The sequence below is a fragment of the Mobula birostris genome, chromosome 8, assembly GCF_030028105.1.
Source record: "Mobula birostris isolate sMobBir1 chromosome 8, sMobBir1.hap1, whole genome shotgun sequence".
NCBI lineage: Eukaryota > Metazoa > Chordata > Chondrichthyes > Myliobatiformes > Myliobatidae > Mobula > Mobula birostris.
The window spans coordinates 134,976,866-134,992,195 of record NC_092377.1 but is presented as its reverse complement, the minus strand read 5'-3'; the positions used below and the strand labels follow the sequence as shown (position 1 = coordinate 134,992,195).

The 15,330-nt window shown below is 45.1% G+C and overlaps 1 protein-coding gene across 5 annotated transcripts in view; it reads left to right on the top strand.

The window, feature by feature from the left end:
• LOC140201734 (STAM-binding protein-like) overlaps nt 1–15,330 on the top strand; it is a 70,036-nt gene that overhangs the window by 32,701 nt on the left and 22,005 nt on the right. For all 5 annotated transcript variants that reach the window (XR_011886944.1, XM_072266333.1, XM_072266331.1 and 2 more), the window contains one exon: nt 6,978–7,102. Coding sequence is in view for 4 of the 5 variants with exons in the window: in XM_072266333.1 (XP_072122434.1) it covers nt 6,978–7,102 (125 nt within the window). In the remaining variant the exon portion in view is untranslated. The remainder of the gene's footprint in view (nt 1–6,977; nt 7,103–15,330) is intronic.

Here is a 15,330-nt window from a genome sequence, read left to right as displayed (position 1 = left end):
GTCCCCTGCAGACAGAAACAGGTGAATTGATTATGGGGAGCAAGGACATGGCAGACCAATTGAATAATTACTTTGGTTCTGTCTTCACTAAGGAGGACATGAATAATCTTCCAGAAATAGTAGGGGACAGAGGGTCCAGTGAGATGGAGGAACTGAGCGAAATACATGTTAGTAGGGAAGTGGTGTTAGGTAAATTGAAGGGATTGAAGGCAGATAAATCCCCAGGGCCAGATGGTCTGCATCCCAGGGTGCTTAAGGAAGTAGCCCAAGAAATAGTGGATGCATTAGTGATAATTTTTCAAAACTCGTTAGATTCTGGACTGGTTCCTGAGGATTGGAGGGTGACTAATGTAACTCCACTTTTTAAAAAAGGAGGGAGAGAGAAACCGGGGAATTATAGACCGGTTAGCCTTACGTCGGTGGTGGGGAAACTGCTGGAGTCAGTTATCAAGGATGTGATAACAGCACATTTGGAAAGCGGTGAAATGATCGAACAAAGTCAGCATGGATTTGTGAAAGGAAAATCATGTGTGACGAATCTCATAGAATTTTTTGAGGATGTAACTAGTAGAGTGGATAGGGGAGAACCTGTGGATGTGGTATATTTGGATTTTCAGAAGGCTTTTGACAAGGTCACACACAGGAGATTAGTGTGCAAACTTAAAGCACACGTTATTGGGGGTAAGGTATTGGTGTGGGTGGAGAGTTGGTTAGCAGACAGGAAGCAAAGAGTGGGAATAAACGGGACCTTTTCAGAATGGCAGGCGGTGACTACTGGGGTACCGCAAGGCTCAGTGCTGGGACCTCAGTTGTTTACAATATATATTAATGACTTGGATGAGGGAATTAAATGCAGCATCTCCAAGTTTGCGGATGACACGAAGCTGGGGGGCAGTGTTAGCTGTGAGGAGGATGCTAAGAGGATGCAGGGTGACTTGGATAGGTTGGGTGAGTGGGCAAATTCATGGCAGATGCAATTTAATGTGGATAAATGTGAAGTTATCCACTTTGGTGGCAAAAGTAGGAAAACAGATTATTATCTGAATGGTGGCCGATTAGGAAAAGGGGAGGTGCAACGAGACCTGGGTGTCATTATACACCAGTCATTGAAAGTGGGCATGCAGGTACAGCAGGCGGTGAAAAAGGCGAGTGGTATGCTGGCATTTATAGCGAGAGGATTCGAGTACAGGAGCAGGGAGGTACTACTGCAGTTGTACAAGGCCTTGGTGAGACCACACCTGGAGTATTGTGTGCAGTTTTGGTCCCCTAATCTGAGGAAAGACATCCTTGCCATAGAGGGAGTACAAAGAAAGTTCACCAGATTGATTCCTGGGATGGCAGGACTTTCATATGAAGAAAGACTGGATGAACTGGGCTTGTACTCGTTGGAATTTAGAAGATTGAGGGGGGATCTGATTGAAACGTATAAGATCCTAAAGGGATTGGACAGGCTAGATGCAGGAAGATTGTTCCCAATGTTGGAGAAGTCCAGAACGAGGGGCCACAGTTTGAGGATAGAGGGGAAGCCTTTTAGGACCAAGATTAGGAAAAACTTCTTCACACAGAGAGTGGTGAATCTGTGGAATTCTCTGCCACAGGAAGCAGTTGAGGCCAGTTCATTGGCTATATTTAAGAGGGAGTTAGATATGGCCCTTGTGGCTACAGGGGTCAGGGGGTATGGAGGGAAGGCTGGGGCGGGGTTCTGAGTTGGATGATCAGCCATGATCATAATAAATGGCGGTGCAGGCTCGAAGGGCCGAATGGCCTACTCCTGCACCTATTTTCTATGTTTCTATATTTCTTTGATACTTTCAGTAGACCTCACTATCCATCGCAGGGCCTTGTAATCTGATGCATTGCCATTGCCGTACCAGACAGGGATGCAGCTGGTCAGGGCACTCTGAATGGAGCTCCAGTAGAACGTGGTGAGAATTGGTGGTGGTGGTGGGTAAAATGGGGGTGAGCCTCACACAACACATTCTTATTGGGAAGTGTTGAGGAGCCAGATGAGACTGTCAGTAATGTGCCCAGCAAGAAACTTGGTGCTCCTGACTCTCTCTGCAGAGAAACCATTGATGTACAGGAGGGAATGGTCAGCCTGCACCTTCCTGAATCCCACAATCATCTCTAATTTTATCCATGCTGAGACTGGGGTTGTGTTTACACCAGTCCATTGGCTGCTCTACCTCCCCCTCTAAATGCTGTTTCATCATTGTTGCTGATGAGGCCAGCCATTGTCATTGATGTGGTCAGAACTGGATTTGGCAGTACAGTCGTGCGTTAGCCCTGGGTGTGGGTGGCATTGCTTGGCATGATGGAGCCAGCGGTGCTCTGCCAATATAGACAGTTCGTGGTCTCTTCATCATGAAGCCCACGATCCAGTTACAGATGGAGGAGTTGAGACAGTGCAGCACAGCCCCAGTTATTCTTGTGATCACAAAGAGAAGTTAGTCACGGACAAGAATCCTCAAATCCGAGGGATTACACTGAGCACAATTTTGTAAAGTCTGAGCTATCTTTTTGAGACACACAAGATTTTGAAAAGAACTACAGGGCAGGTGCTGAGTGATTGATTTCTTAATGGTCTTAGATTATTTCATGATAAGAGATCTGCTAAAACAAGCTGCTGTTATTTGTTTGGGTTTCTTCGAGGCTGTAAGTGACAAATTTATTGGCAGTGGGGGCAATTTTCCTCAAGTCTCTGTGGCAAGGAGAAGTTGTATTTGTGACTTGAGGGCTTTTGGCAGTGCCAAAAAGAAAGGATGACAAAAATTGGGTGTTGGATAACGCAGCATTTGTTTTCTTCCCTGTTTCCTTCACCCCTCCAATTTCCTACAATTCAAAATAGGCCTGTTTTCTTAATTTTCCTGATTTTGATGAAAGGTCATTGACATGAAACATTAGTGAAAAAAACACTCAGCAGGTCAGGCTTCGTTGTTGGGAAAAGGAACAGTTAACGTTTCAGGCAGAGCTGAGGAAGAGACAGAAGAAACTGAATAAGCTGCAGGGAGGGTGACAGATCTGATGGATAAAGTTGAGGTGACCGTGCAGGTAAGCTGTAGACAATGTTATCTGGCCAAAGAGGGAACGGGAGTCAGAATAATGAAATGATCAAAGTGTTCGAGGAATTGCAAAGTGCAGAGCAGCAAGGCATGTCCATCAGGTATATTCTCCATTCTCAGAGGGGGGGCAAAAAGGAATGTTTGTGGGTGGGGGAACATAATTGATCCAATATTTCAAAGGTTGACACATACAGGTAGAAATCAAATTACTTAAAGTTATAGAATTGAATAGCGAGTGCAGGAAGCTGCAATGTGCCCAGACAGAAGATGAGGTATTGTTATCATGACGTGGTAAAGCAAGGTAACCGAGGGGATGAGCTCTAGACAGGGTTATCTGGTCAGTGAGTGAATGGGAACAGTTAGAGAAGGAGAATATACACAAAGGAACTTAGGAGTTATGAACTGCAGGGTCTGAAAATGAGGTTAAGCTGGGTACATCCTCCTCTCCTGGATAAAGGAAAGAAAAAATACAATGTTACAAATGAATGAATGATACGGACAGATAAAACGAGTTACCTAAAGTTGTAGAATTCAAGTTCATAAGGCTGCCGGGTGCTCAGGCAGAAGATGAGTAATGTTCCTGAAGTGCGCACTAGACTCATTCAGTGCAGGAGACCACAGACAAAGATGTCAGTAAGTGGAGAATTAAAAGTGACAGACTAAAGGAAGCTCAGGGATACCCCTGTCAACTGAATACAAGTGATCACCCAGTCTCCCTGGTTCCACCAATGTTGAGAACGTGGTGTGAATGCCAGAAGTAGAAATGTATTGTTGCTTCATCTGGAAAGATTGTTTGAGCCCACAGAGGTGGAAAGAAAAAGGGAAAGGATGAGCGTTGTGTTGCCTGCAGTTGAGAAAGTCCCGTAAGGAGTGGGAAGTGGTTGCTAGGAATGGAAGACTGGACCTGTGAGTTGTGAAGGGAACCCACTTGCTTATCAAGTGTCTGCCTATTTTTTTTTTCCTTAAAATATTTATGTATTTTCTTCCTGAAAGGACAATGCAAGCAGAATTTCAAAAATTATAGCCTTTTGTGAGAAAAGTAATTCACCTTTGTTTTGACTAGGTGAGTCTTCAATGTTAAACAATAACACCATCTGCCACAAGAAGACACATCTATCCTCTAGAGGATTTTGCATTTAATTTCCCATTCATTCCTCAAAATTCCAGTGGATGCAAACTTAGCCTGTCCAATCTTTTCGTGAGGCAAACTATTCCATTCTAGTTGTTAGAACTTTGATCTGCATCTGACACAGTAACATCCTTTATTAAATAGGACCCAAATCTATATATAGTACCCCAGATAAAGTTTCACCTGGGCCCTTCGTAGCCTAAACAAGATATCTCTGAATTTAGCAATAAACAATAGCATTATTAACTTTCTTAGTTACTGTGCTTGCATATTAGTTCATTGAATCTGTACACTAACACATCCTAAGCCCTCTGCATCTCACAACTCTCTTCAATTTGATTAGGTGCATTTTTATTTTTGCTGTTAGAATAGATAGTTTCATATTTTCCCTCATTATAATCTCTGGCGACCAACCAATCTCTCAGAATCCCAGTTGTAGTCTACTTTATGGCTTCTTCAGCACCTGCTTTCTTTCCTAGCTGTCTTATGTTGCCATTAAATTGTATGGATAGGGTTAAGGGGAGTGGTGAGATGCACGAGTGCCAAGGAAGTGGAATATCCTGTTGAAAGTATGAGGTGGGAGAAGCCTTGTGTCAAGTTATAAACATAATAGTGACAGACTGAGTATTTCCTTCCCATGCATTCAAAGCAGTAGATTTCTTATAATTTATATGAGAATGAAATAACTTCAGTTTATTTAACTTCCTATTTTATAGTGTTGATGTTAATGGAAGAAAGTGGCAAAGACCAATTTTTATTTGACTTGTACTGTCTTGCTTTCTGAGCGATGTAAGGAGCTGGGACTTGGACGGAAAGAACTGTACAGCCAATACCAGCAGCTATTGTTAATGCGGAGGTTAGTCTTTGAATACAGGACATGGGAAACTGACTTTGGCTATCTAACCTCTCAGAATTTCTAAATCGTGAGAGGTGTGGTCAAGGCAGATGGTCAGAGTCTTTTCCCCGAGGTAGCTGAGCCTAACTCTAGCGGATGTAGGTTTAAGTTGAGAGCAGAAAGACTAGAAGGGGACCTGAACAGTAATTTTATCACACGGGGATGGCGGGTATGTGGAGCAAGCTGCCAGAGGAGATAGTAAAGACAGGTCATACTTTCAGTAGCCGCTTTATTAAGTACACTTGTACACCTGACTGATAATGGAGATATCTAATCAGCCAAAGGTATGGCAGCAAATTAATATATAAAAGCATGCAGACAAGATCAACAGGTTCAGTTGTTGTTCAGACCAACCATCAGAATGGGGATGTGTAGTTTTGTACAAGAAACATCCAGTGAGTGGCGGTTCTGTGGGCGAAAATGCCGCCTTAATGAGAGAGGTCAGAGGAGAATGGCCGGGCTGGTTCAAGCTGACGGGAAGGTGACCGTAACTCAGACAACCACGCATTACAGCAGTGGTGTGCAGAAGATGATCTCTGAATGCAGATGTTGAACTTTGAAGTTCAAGGGCTACAGCAGCAGAAGACCGCACTGGGTATCTGATAAAGTGGCCACTGAATGTGGATGAGGAGGCTTTAGAAGAATATAGGCCATCATGGTCAGCAGGGATGAGTGGGCCGAATAGTATAACATTTTGTATGGAAGTTTATTGTTATCAAACCAAATGAGACAATGTTCCTCCAGATCACAATGTACTCACACAACATGTATCACACATAGCACATAAACCAAAATATACTATAATTCAAAATGACTGTAGTAAAGTGCAGCACGGTAACCAGTACAGTAAACAGCTTGCTGTCCTAATAATGAGACCTCAGTGATGGCAAGGTACTTATTAATCTCACAGCCTGAGGGAACAAGTTGTTACGCAGTCTGGCAGTCCAAGTCATGACGCCTTTGTACCTCCGTCCTGATGGTAGTGGGTTAAAGAGATTGTGGGATGGGTGGGAGGGACCCTAAAAATGCTTCATCAGCAACGCTCCGGGTAAATGTCACAAATAGGGGTGAGGGTGACTCCGATGATCCTCTTGGCAAATTTTATTATCCTCTGTAGGCTCTTGCAATTTCCAGCTTCCGTAGCACACAGTGATCCTGTGAAACAGGACACTCTCGGTGGTGCTCCTGTAGAAAGTTGTTAGAATGGGGGCGAGGAGCCTTGCATGTCTCAATCTCCTCAAAGTGTTGACACTGCCGTTCCTTCTTGATTAGTGAGGAGGAGTTGTATGTCCAGGTTAGATTGTACGCCATGTGCACACCAAGGAACTTGGTGCTCTTCGCTCTCCACGGCAGAGCCATTGATATGCAATGGAGAGTGGTTGACCTGGGCCTTCCTGAAGTCCATAATCATCTTTTTTTGTCTTGTCCACGTTGAAGCTCAAGTTGTTGTTCTCGCTCCATTTGACAAGCCTTTCTTCCTCCTCTCTGAATGCCGATCATCATTGTGGTTGATGAGGCCAGCCATTGTAGTACCGTGCAACTTGAATCTGACAGTGCAGTCGTGAGTCAGCAGCGGGCTGAGGGGGCACCAGCGCTCAACGTGGTGGAACTTGAGATGTTGCTGCCAATTCAGATTGACTGGGGTCTTCTTGTCAAGAAGTCCAAGATCCAGTTACAGAGAGGGGTTTTGAGTCCCAACGAGGGCAGTTTACCCACTAGATTTTGAGGGATGATCATGTTAAGTGCCAAGCTGAAGTCAGTGAACAACATCCTCCTGGCTGTATGAGACATCATTTTCGTTATACAAGTGCTTGGCCACGTGGTGAGAGATACACTGAGTAACTTGGATGCTTGCTGTGTACACATGATTTATTGTTGTTTTCTGTTCCAGATTTTTCTGCAGACAAGCTCCGTAATGTGGCAATTCCTAACGGCCTGTGTCAGCAGTTTCTCCGGCTCGCTGAGGCCAATACAGCCCGAGGAGTGGAAACCTGTGGGATACTCTGTGGAAAATTGGTAATTGCAAACTGAGTCACCAACAGGTGTTCTCATTTCGTAGTTGGTGAGCAAGCATGAAGTGTTCAATGGGTCAGCCTAATCAGAACCTCTTCATTGCACAGCCACGTATTATGTGATGGAGTTGACTTACGTAATTACTGATTAAGCTTTATATTTTGAAATCCCCTATTTAGGAGTGACTACTTTAGATTCCTCCCTGTTCACTGCTTTCTTTTCATTAGATTGCCTCAGCGCTATCTTGGCCAGTACACGTACCAGCTTTCTCTAAACTTTTACCAATGTTGGGAAGGTGTTGGAACAGTCCTCAGAAATCTAACACCACTTCCCACCCATGTCTTCTGTCAGCACCCCAGTTAACACACTCACTAATGGTCATCTGGTCACTCGAGTTCACTTACCAGCCTTCCACCAGAGATTGAACTAAACACTGCTTGCTTCCTGCATCCTCAACTCCCTTTGGAAGGTTCCTCAGCCCAGACTTTCCACTCATGGCCGCTGCATTTGCCACTATTGACCATTGTGAGAAGGACAGTAAATGAACCGTGATAGAATAGCAGAACAGACTTGATGGGCCAAATGGTCTAATTCTTCTCTGTCTTATGGCAGGGGTCCCCAACCTTTTTTTGCACTGTGGACCGGTTTGGTTTAATATTGACAATGTTCTTGCAGACTGACAGGGAATGAGGAAAGGTGCAGCTGACTCATTTACAGGGTTACCAGATTGGCTTCGGTGGGGTCAAATCCCGGAAATCTGGCTTTTCCCCAAAGTGGTTGGTGTCAGAAAATTCATTAGGGTTTTGGCTTTTTCCTGGCTTTTTACATGCTAAAATCATCGGCACAAAAATTACATACTATCCTTTTCCTAAAACATTTTCCTTTAAGGAAAATGTTTTTTGGTCAGTTACATTTGGCAATATTTCTGCCGCCAGGAGCCTGGGCAAGAAGGCACCAACTGGCAAGTTGGCACACCAGTCACGTTGCCAAGTCATATCATTTCCTCGCGGCCTGGTAGCACATGCTTTGCGGCCCAGTACCGGTCCACGGCCCGGTGGTTGGGGACCACTGTCTTATGGTCTCGTGCAGTTCTGCCTGTTGGGAACAAGAGCTTTCCTCCCATCAGCAAGGCTTAACTCAGGAGCTTGATGAGGCTATTTGTAATTGGTTTGTTATTGTAACATGTACCAAGATACATGGTAACTGAACTTCCTTTTGGACTCAGGCTGAACTACGGAGGACAGGGAGGAGGTCTGGCCTCTGCACACATAGCACACAGGCCCACCAGTGTGTGGACAGGCCCTGGTGCTTGTGAACCAGATCCCCAGCTATGGGTAAATAGCCCCACTGCCTTACGGGCAGCCTCGGGAGAAACAAAGGCTACGGGAGTAAACCCAGACAGCAAATCCGGAGTGGGGCCCCAAAGGCAGCTGGACGCCATTGAACATCCTCCTGGCAACTCCTGTAGCCAAGCTGGTGCCAAACATATTGCTTCATAAGCTCTCCTTTGGACTACACTGATGAGGCCGAGAGGGGGATCTTGATGACTGGGCATCTCAGGGTCTCCATACCTTCCACTCAGGCTTGTGATGATCACCATCACCCATTGACCTTTGAGACAGATGGATACCAACCACCAAGATACAGTGGAAAAACTTTGTTTTGCATGCCAACCTTACAGATCATTTCATAACATCAGTGCAAAGGAAAATCAATAACAGAACAGTGAATCTACTGTGATCCAGGCAAGTCATACGGTGTAAGGCCATGATGAGTTAGATTGTGAGATCAAGAGCTCATCTAATTGCACAAGCTCATTCAGTAGGTTCAGAACAGCAGCATACAAATTGTCCTTGAACCTGGTGATACATGCTTTCAGGTTTTTCTTTCATCTGCGAGATGGGGAGGGGTGAAGCGAGAATGTCCAGGCTGAGAGGGGCCTTTGACTATGTTGGCTGCTTTGCCGAAGCAGCAAGACATGTAGGCAGAGTCCCTGGAGGAGAGATTGGTTCCTGTGATGCACTGAGCTGTGTCCACAGCTCTGCAGTTTTCTGTCGTCCAGGCCATGATGCAGATAGGTACAGGATGCTTTCTGTGCTGGAATCCTAAAAACTGGGGAGGGTCAGTGGGAACATGCTGAACTTCCTTAGCATGCCTATGTGGTTGGATCAGGACAAGTTATTGGTGATGTTTGTTCAGGGAATTTGAAACTCTCAATCCTCTTGATTTACAGGGACGAGAACTTGTAGACTTAGCCAGCTCCATATGGGCATAACCCATAATCAAGGACATCTTCGCGGGGTCGTGCCTCAAGAAGGTGGCATCCATCGCTAAGAATCCTCATATTAATGCTGAGCTGAAGTCGATAAACAGCATCCTGGAGTATGAGGCACCATTTTCCAGGGGACAGGATGGGGTGGAGGTCTAAGGCTATGGCATTATCAGTGGACTGGTTTGAGTAATAAACAAACTGGAAAGTGTCCTGTATTGCAGGAAGATGGGATTTTATGCGATCCAACATCATTATTGTTGTCGTCAGTGCCACTGGACAGTCGGCATTAAGGCAGATTACCATCACCCTCTGCTTGCCTTGAGGCCTGTGGGGACGGTGGACTGTTCCAGAGAGGTGTTGAAGATGTGTGTCAGAGTCTTTGTTAACAGGACTGCACAGTCCCTTAGCACCAAACCCGATATGTTATCAGGCTCCACAGCTTTACGTGGCTAGGGTCTTCCTCACATCTGCTGTGGCCAGGTAGATGCCTGCTGCTCGGAGCCAGGGAGCCTTCCTTGCCAGCACATCATGTCACGTCATTATCCAGTAATTTTCCAAACATTGATATAATGCTCACCTGCCTATAATTTTCTGGATTATCCCTTGTTCATAAACACCAATAATTTGGATGAGAATGTAGATGGAGTGATTAATTAGTTTGTAGATGACACCAAATTGGGCAGAAGGCTTATTCTTTGCAGTTTCACTCTGATCAACAAAGGAAGGACTCCCGGCTTCTGTGGGCTTCTCCTGTGACTTTAGAGATTTCGAACATCTGCAGTATATCAAGAACCTTCTGCAACACTCACACAACATAGGAACGTAGCAGGCCAGGCAGCATCTTTGGAGAAGAGTAAACAGTTGACGTTTCGAGTGGAGACCCTTTATCAGCACTTCAGCAGCCTCTTCTTTTGACTTCCTCAATATCCTGGGCTAGATCTCTTCAGGCCTTAGGAACCAGCCACCTAATATTCTTTAGAACCCAACACCTCCTCCTTGATATCAAGATTCCTCTTTTTGATCTCTCTGTCCTGCATGCCATTCTCCTTGAATAGCAATGCACAGTGCTCATTTAGTACCTCACCACTTCCACTAGCTCAAGGTATAAATTCTTACTCTCGTCCTTAAGAAATCTTAATCTCGCTCTAGTTATTCTCTTGTTTTCAATGTATGTACAGAACACATTTGGACTCCCTTTAATCCTACTTGCAAATGATACTTCATAGCCCCCTTTAGCCCTCCTGATTCCCTGTTTAAGTTCTCTCTTCCGTTCTTTATAATGGAACACATTGGTCCTGAAGGTGGAGAGATTGCACGACTGAGAAGGGAAAATGTCACAGCAGTACTCGGGGAGGACAGACTGAAGGGCTACTGCACAGGACTGAAAGAAGCTGCAGAGGGTTGTAAATCTAGTCTGCTCCATCTTGGGTACTCGCCTAGAAAGTACCCAGGACATCTTCAAGCAGTGGTGTCTCAGAAAGGCAGCGTCCATTATTAAAGACCTCCAGCACCCAGGGCATGCCCTTTTCTCACTGTTACCATCAGGTAGGAGATACAGAAGCCTGAAGGCACACACTCAGTGATTCAGGAACAGCTTCTGCTCCTCTGCCATCCGATTCCTAAATGGACATTGAACCCTTGGACACTACCTCACTTATTTCTTTTTAAAAATATATTTCTGTTTTTTGCATGATTTTTAATCTAGTCAATATGCATATACTGTGATTGATTTACTTATTATTATTATTTTGTTTTTTTTCTTCTATTTTATGTATTGCATTGAACTGCTGCTGCTAAGTTAACAAATTCCATGACGCATGCCGGGATTCTCATTCTGATTCAACCACAGGGGCAGTTTGGGTGGGTTTTAGAAATAGGACTGATGCAATTATTCTGATGGGATTGTGTTTTAGACCTCCCAGTTGCCACTGAGAGGTGGGGAAAAGGAAATATAGACAGATTATGGAGAGGTACAGAATCAACAGAGTTGTCATAGTGTGAGACTGTAACTTCTGCAGTAGTGCTCAGAACTTCTTTAATAAAAGAGGCTTGGATTGGAGCAGGATTTCTTCGGTGCATTCAAGTGGGCTCCTTGAAACAATGTGGAGAGTCCAACTAGAGGGACTAGCGTCCAGCTGAGGGAGAACTTATCAGCAGCTATCTGAAATGTTAGAGTTATGAGCTTGGCCCGGTGATTGGAGGTACTTCACAGGAAGGGCATGTAATTAAAGTGAGAGCGAGACAGTGCAAAAGGAGATGTGTGAGGCAAGATTTTTTTCCCCCAGAGTGGTGGAGGCCTGCAGTGCACTCCCAGGAAGGTGGTAGAGGCAGAAAGCATAGGTGCATGTATGAGTCGCTTAGATAGACACATGGCATGCAGAGCAGGGAGGGATATGGTTAGTGTTTAGGGAGAGGAGATTAGATTAATTAGGAGTCACTGGTTTAATTTGTTCAGCACTGCATTGCAGACCAAGGGCCTGTCCTGTGCTGTGCTCTGTCCTGTCACCTCGATTTTCAAAGAAGATAAAATTGTGTTTACCTGCAGTGCAAGATTTGAGTGCAAAGTATTTCTCACTGCAATTCTGTACGACTGCGGTGACAATACACACACAGAGTAGGACTGTGCTGAAAACATACCTGGAATGTTGTGTATCACTGTGGTGAGAACATACCTGGACATTGTAAACTCCTGTCTGCCTGCCTCGAGGGAGATGGCTGCAATAAGGGAAATGTAGAAAAGGTTCATCAGTGTGATTTACTGGATGTTGGTTCAACACTGATTCATGCTGGGGCTTTTATTGTTGGTCATAAAGCAATACAATTACACAAGCCCTTCAGCCCAACTACTGGCTGCTATTCATGGTGCCTACTCAGTTAGTCCATACCTAACCAAGTCCTGCTCCTGCATGCACCTGCTAAATGCTTCTGAAATTATACTATTGCACCTGTCTTAACTATTTCCTTCTCAGATCCCTTTTAAATATTTCCCCTTTCACCCTAAACCTCTGCACCCTAGTTTGGACTCCCCTATTCTGTAGAAAAGACTGTTACTTTCCACTTAATCTGTGTTTCTCATGATTTTAATTATTTCTATAAGGTCACCTCTTATTCTCCTCCATTCCAAGGATGAGAATGCCTATCCTGGCCAATGTCTACTTATAATTTAGGCCCACTAGTCCTGGCAACAACCTGGTAAATCTTATCTGCACTCCTGTGCTCACCTGTGATTGATGAAAGTCGGCTTTTTCACCACCTTGAATTTACCAGTGCCACCGCTTTCAATGAACTACGTACTTGTACTCCTAAATCCTTCTGTTCCATTGCATTCCATAATGTACCATCGTTAACAGTACAAGTCTGACGCTGGTCTGATTTTCCAAAATGCATCATCTTGCACTTCTCTGTATTGAAGTCTATTTACCACATTTTGTCCATGACCCTAAATCTGCAATAACCTTCTTCACTAGAACAACACATAGTTTCACGTCATCAGGAAACTTGCTGATCAAGACATGTCCAGACCTTTAGGGAATCCTGCATGAGGTCTCCCAAGTCCCTTGGCACCTCAGATTTTTGAATTTTCGAAAATAGTCTATGTTTTTATTTCTTCTATCAAAGTGCGTGGCCATACGCTTCCTGACACTGTGTTCCATCTGCCACTTCTTTGTCCATTCTCCTAATCTAAGTCCTTTTGTAGCCTCTCTGCTTTCTCAACATTACCTGCCCCGCCACCAATCTTCATATCATCTGCAAACTTTGCAACAAAACCATCAATTCCATCATCCAAATCATTCACGTATAATGTAAGTCCCAACACAGACCCCTGTAGAACACCACAAGTCATCAGCAGCCAACCAGAAAAGGATTCCTATATTCCCACTCTTAGCCTCCTGCCAATTAGTGAATGCTCTATCCATGCTCGTATCTTTCCTGTAATACCATGGGCTCTTAATTTGTTAAGCAGCATCATGTGTGACGCCTTGATAAAGGTCTTCTGAAAATCCAAATAAACAACCCACACTGATTTTTTTTTTCCCTTTGGTTTATCCTGCTTGTTTTTTTCTTCGAAGAATTCCAACAGTTTTGTCAAGCAAGATTTTCCCTTGAGGAAATCCTGCTCACTATGGCTTATTTTATCATGTATCTCCAAGTACCCCGAAACCAGATCCTTAACAGTCAACTCCAACATCTCCAATACTGAGGCCAGACTAACTGGCCTGTAATTTCCTTTCTTCTGCCTCCCTCCCTTCTTGAAGAGTGGAGTGACATATGCAATTTTCCAGTCCTCCATAACCATACCAGAATTATTGATTCTTGAAAGATCATTATTAATACCTCCACAATCTCTTCAGCCACCTCCTTCAGATGGGGTATAGACCATCATTGTAGATCTGTGCCATCAGCCTCCATGATGGTTCTGATGGCTCCTTTCTTTGTGGCCCCTGTAAGGCCCAGGGAGAGAGTAGGTTCTGCAGAGCGAGCAACAAACAAAGCCTCTACACTCCAGCTCTGTGGGCTAACATCATACCCTCCACCCCATCTCTGGGATTGCTCCATCAGCTCCTTGCACCTGGCTTTCTTGCATGCCTCCTCAATCTGGTCCTCCCAAGGCACTGCCAGTTCTACCACGGCCACCACCTTCGAGATTTCTAACAGAATAATCATGCCAGGCCTCAGACAACGAGTCGATGAAGTCAGGGAGCTTTAGTTGTTTGCCAAGATTGTCAGATGCCGTAGCGAGCAAGGCAGTTGGTGGTCTGGGCTGAGGCTGTGGTTGGTCTCCAGCTTTGACAAAGGCCATGGGCTTTCTGGGCTTGCAGTGGTGCCTACTGTTGTTAATGGCTGAGGAGATACTTTTAGCCACTACTTTCAGCACCTGATTACAGCACCAGTGGTAGCAACCTTCTCCCGGGGCTTTTGGGCAGCTGCTGAGAATGTGTTCCAGGGTCCCCCTGCCAGGGCAGAGAAGACATGATGGTGCCTCATTTTAAACCCAAGGGAAAAGGTTTGCTGAACTTGCAGGATATCGTACACAGCCTGGATCATCAACTTGATGTGCTGGGGTTCTGCCTGCCAGATATGGAATCAGGAGATCTCCCTCTTCAACTTATCCTCCCACCTTGGCGATGCTCCCTGCTCCCCGTTCCTACCATCCTAGTGGTACGCACGTCCCCTTTCTGGACAAGTATGCGTCTCTCCCTGCCCTGGGCCCTGTCGGAGTGGGTTGAGGGGAAGCTGCCCAGACCAGGCACCACTGTCCCTACCAGGTCCCTGTGCCTCAGACATGACTCAGCCATCTCCTCTGCATCCTTGGCTTTCCACTTCCTGCCCATCCAGACTCGATGCCTGCTGACGAGACTTTGGAGTCGCTGGAACCTCTGTACAACAAGAGGTTTCTCTTGTACAGGAAAAAAAGAAATCCTTGTTCAAACTGCTGAAGAGCAGCTGCAGTTTATTCCTCGTTCCATACAGAACTATGGTTGCATGAGAGGCCCAGCCATCTTCAAAGGTAGCCATTTATGTTTCTTTGAAGAGCCTCAACTGTTGACATGGGCCAGATGATTTGGGGGAGGATGTCATTCTGTTAGATCTAGGTGTTGAACTTGCCAGGTAAGCTTGACCTGTCCTCATTGCTGAGTCAGATTTCTAACTCCTTGGTGGCTTTCCAGGTGGCAGTTGCATCTCTTGAACTGCAGTCAAAGATTTTCTTGACTTTTTTCGGAAGTGTTGCTATCCCATCCATCTATAAGGAGAAACGGAACTTCAAGCTTGAGTCTGGCTTTCTTTAACACCAGAGACCTGAACTTATCCTTATCCTTGCCCCTGGAGGATCCATCTACAGCCTGGGACTGATGTTATTGTCACTGAGAGGTCATCCATGAAGGCTCTGATTGGGCGTTCCCGCATGTCGGTCTTAGTTAGAGGGCCTCTACTCTCCACTTCAGCTGCCTTAACCAGC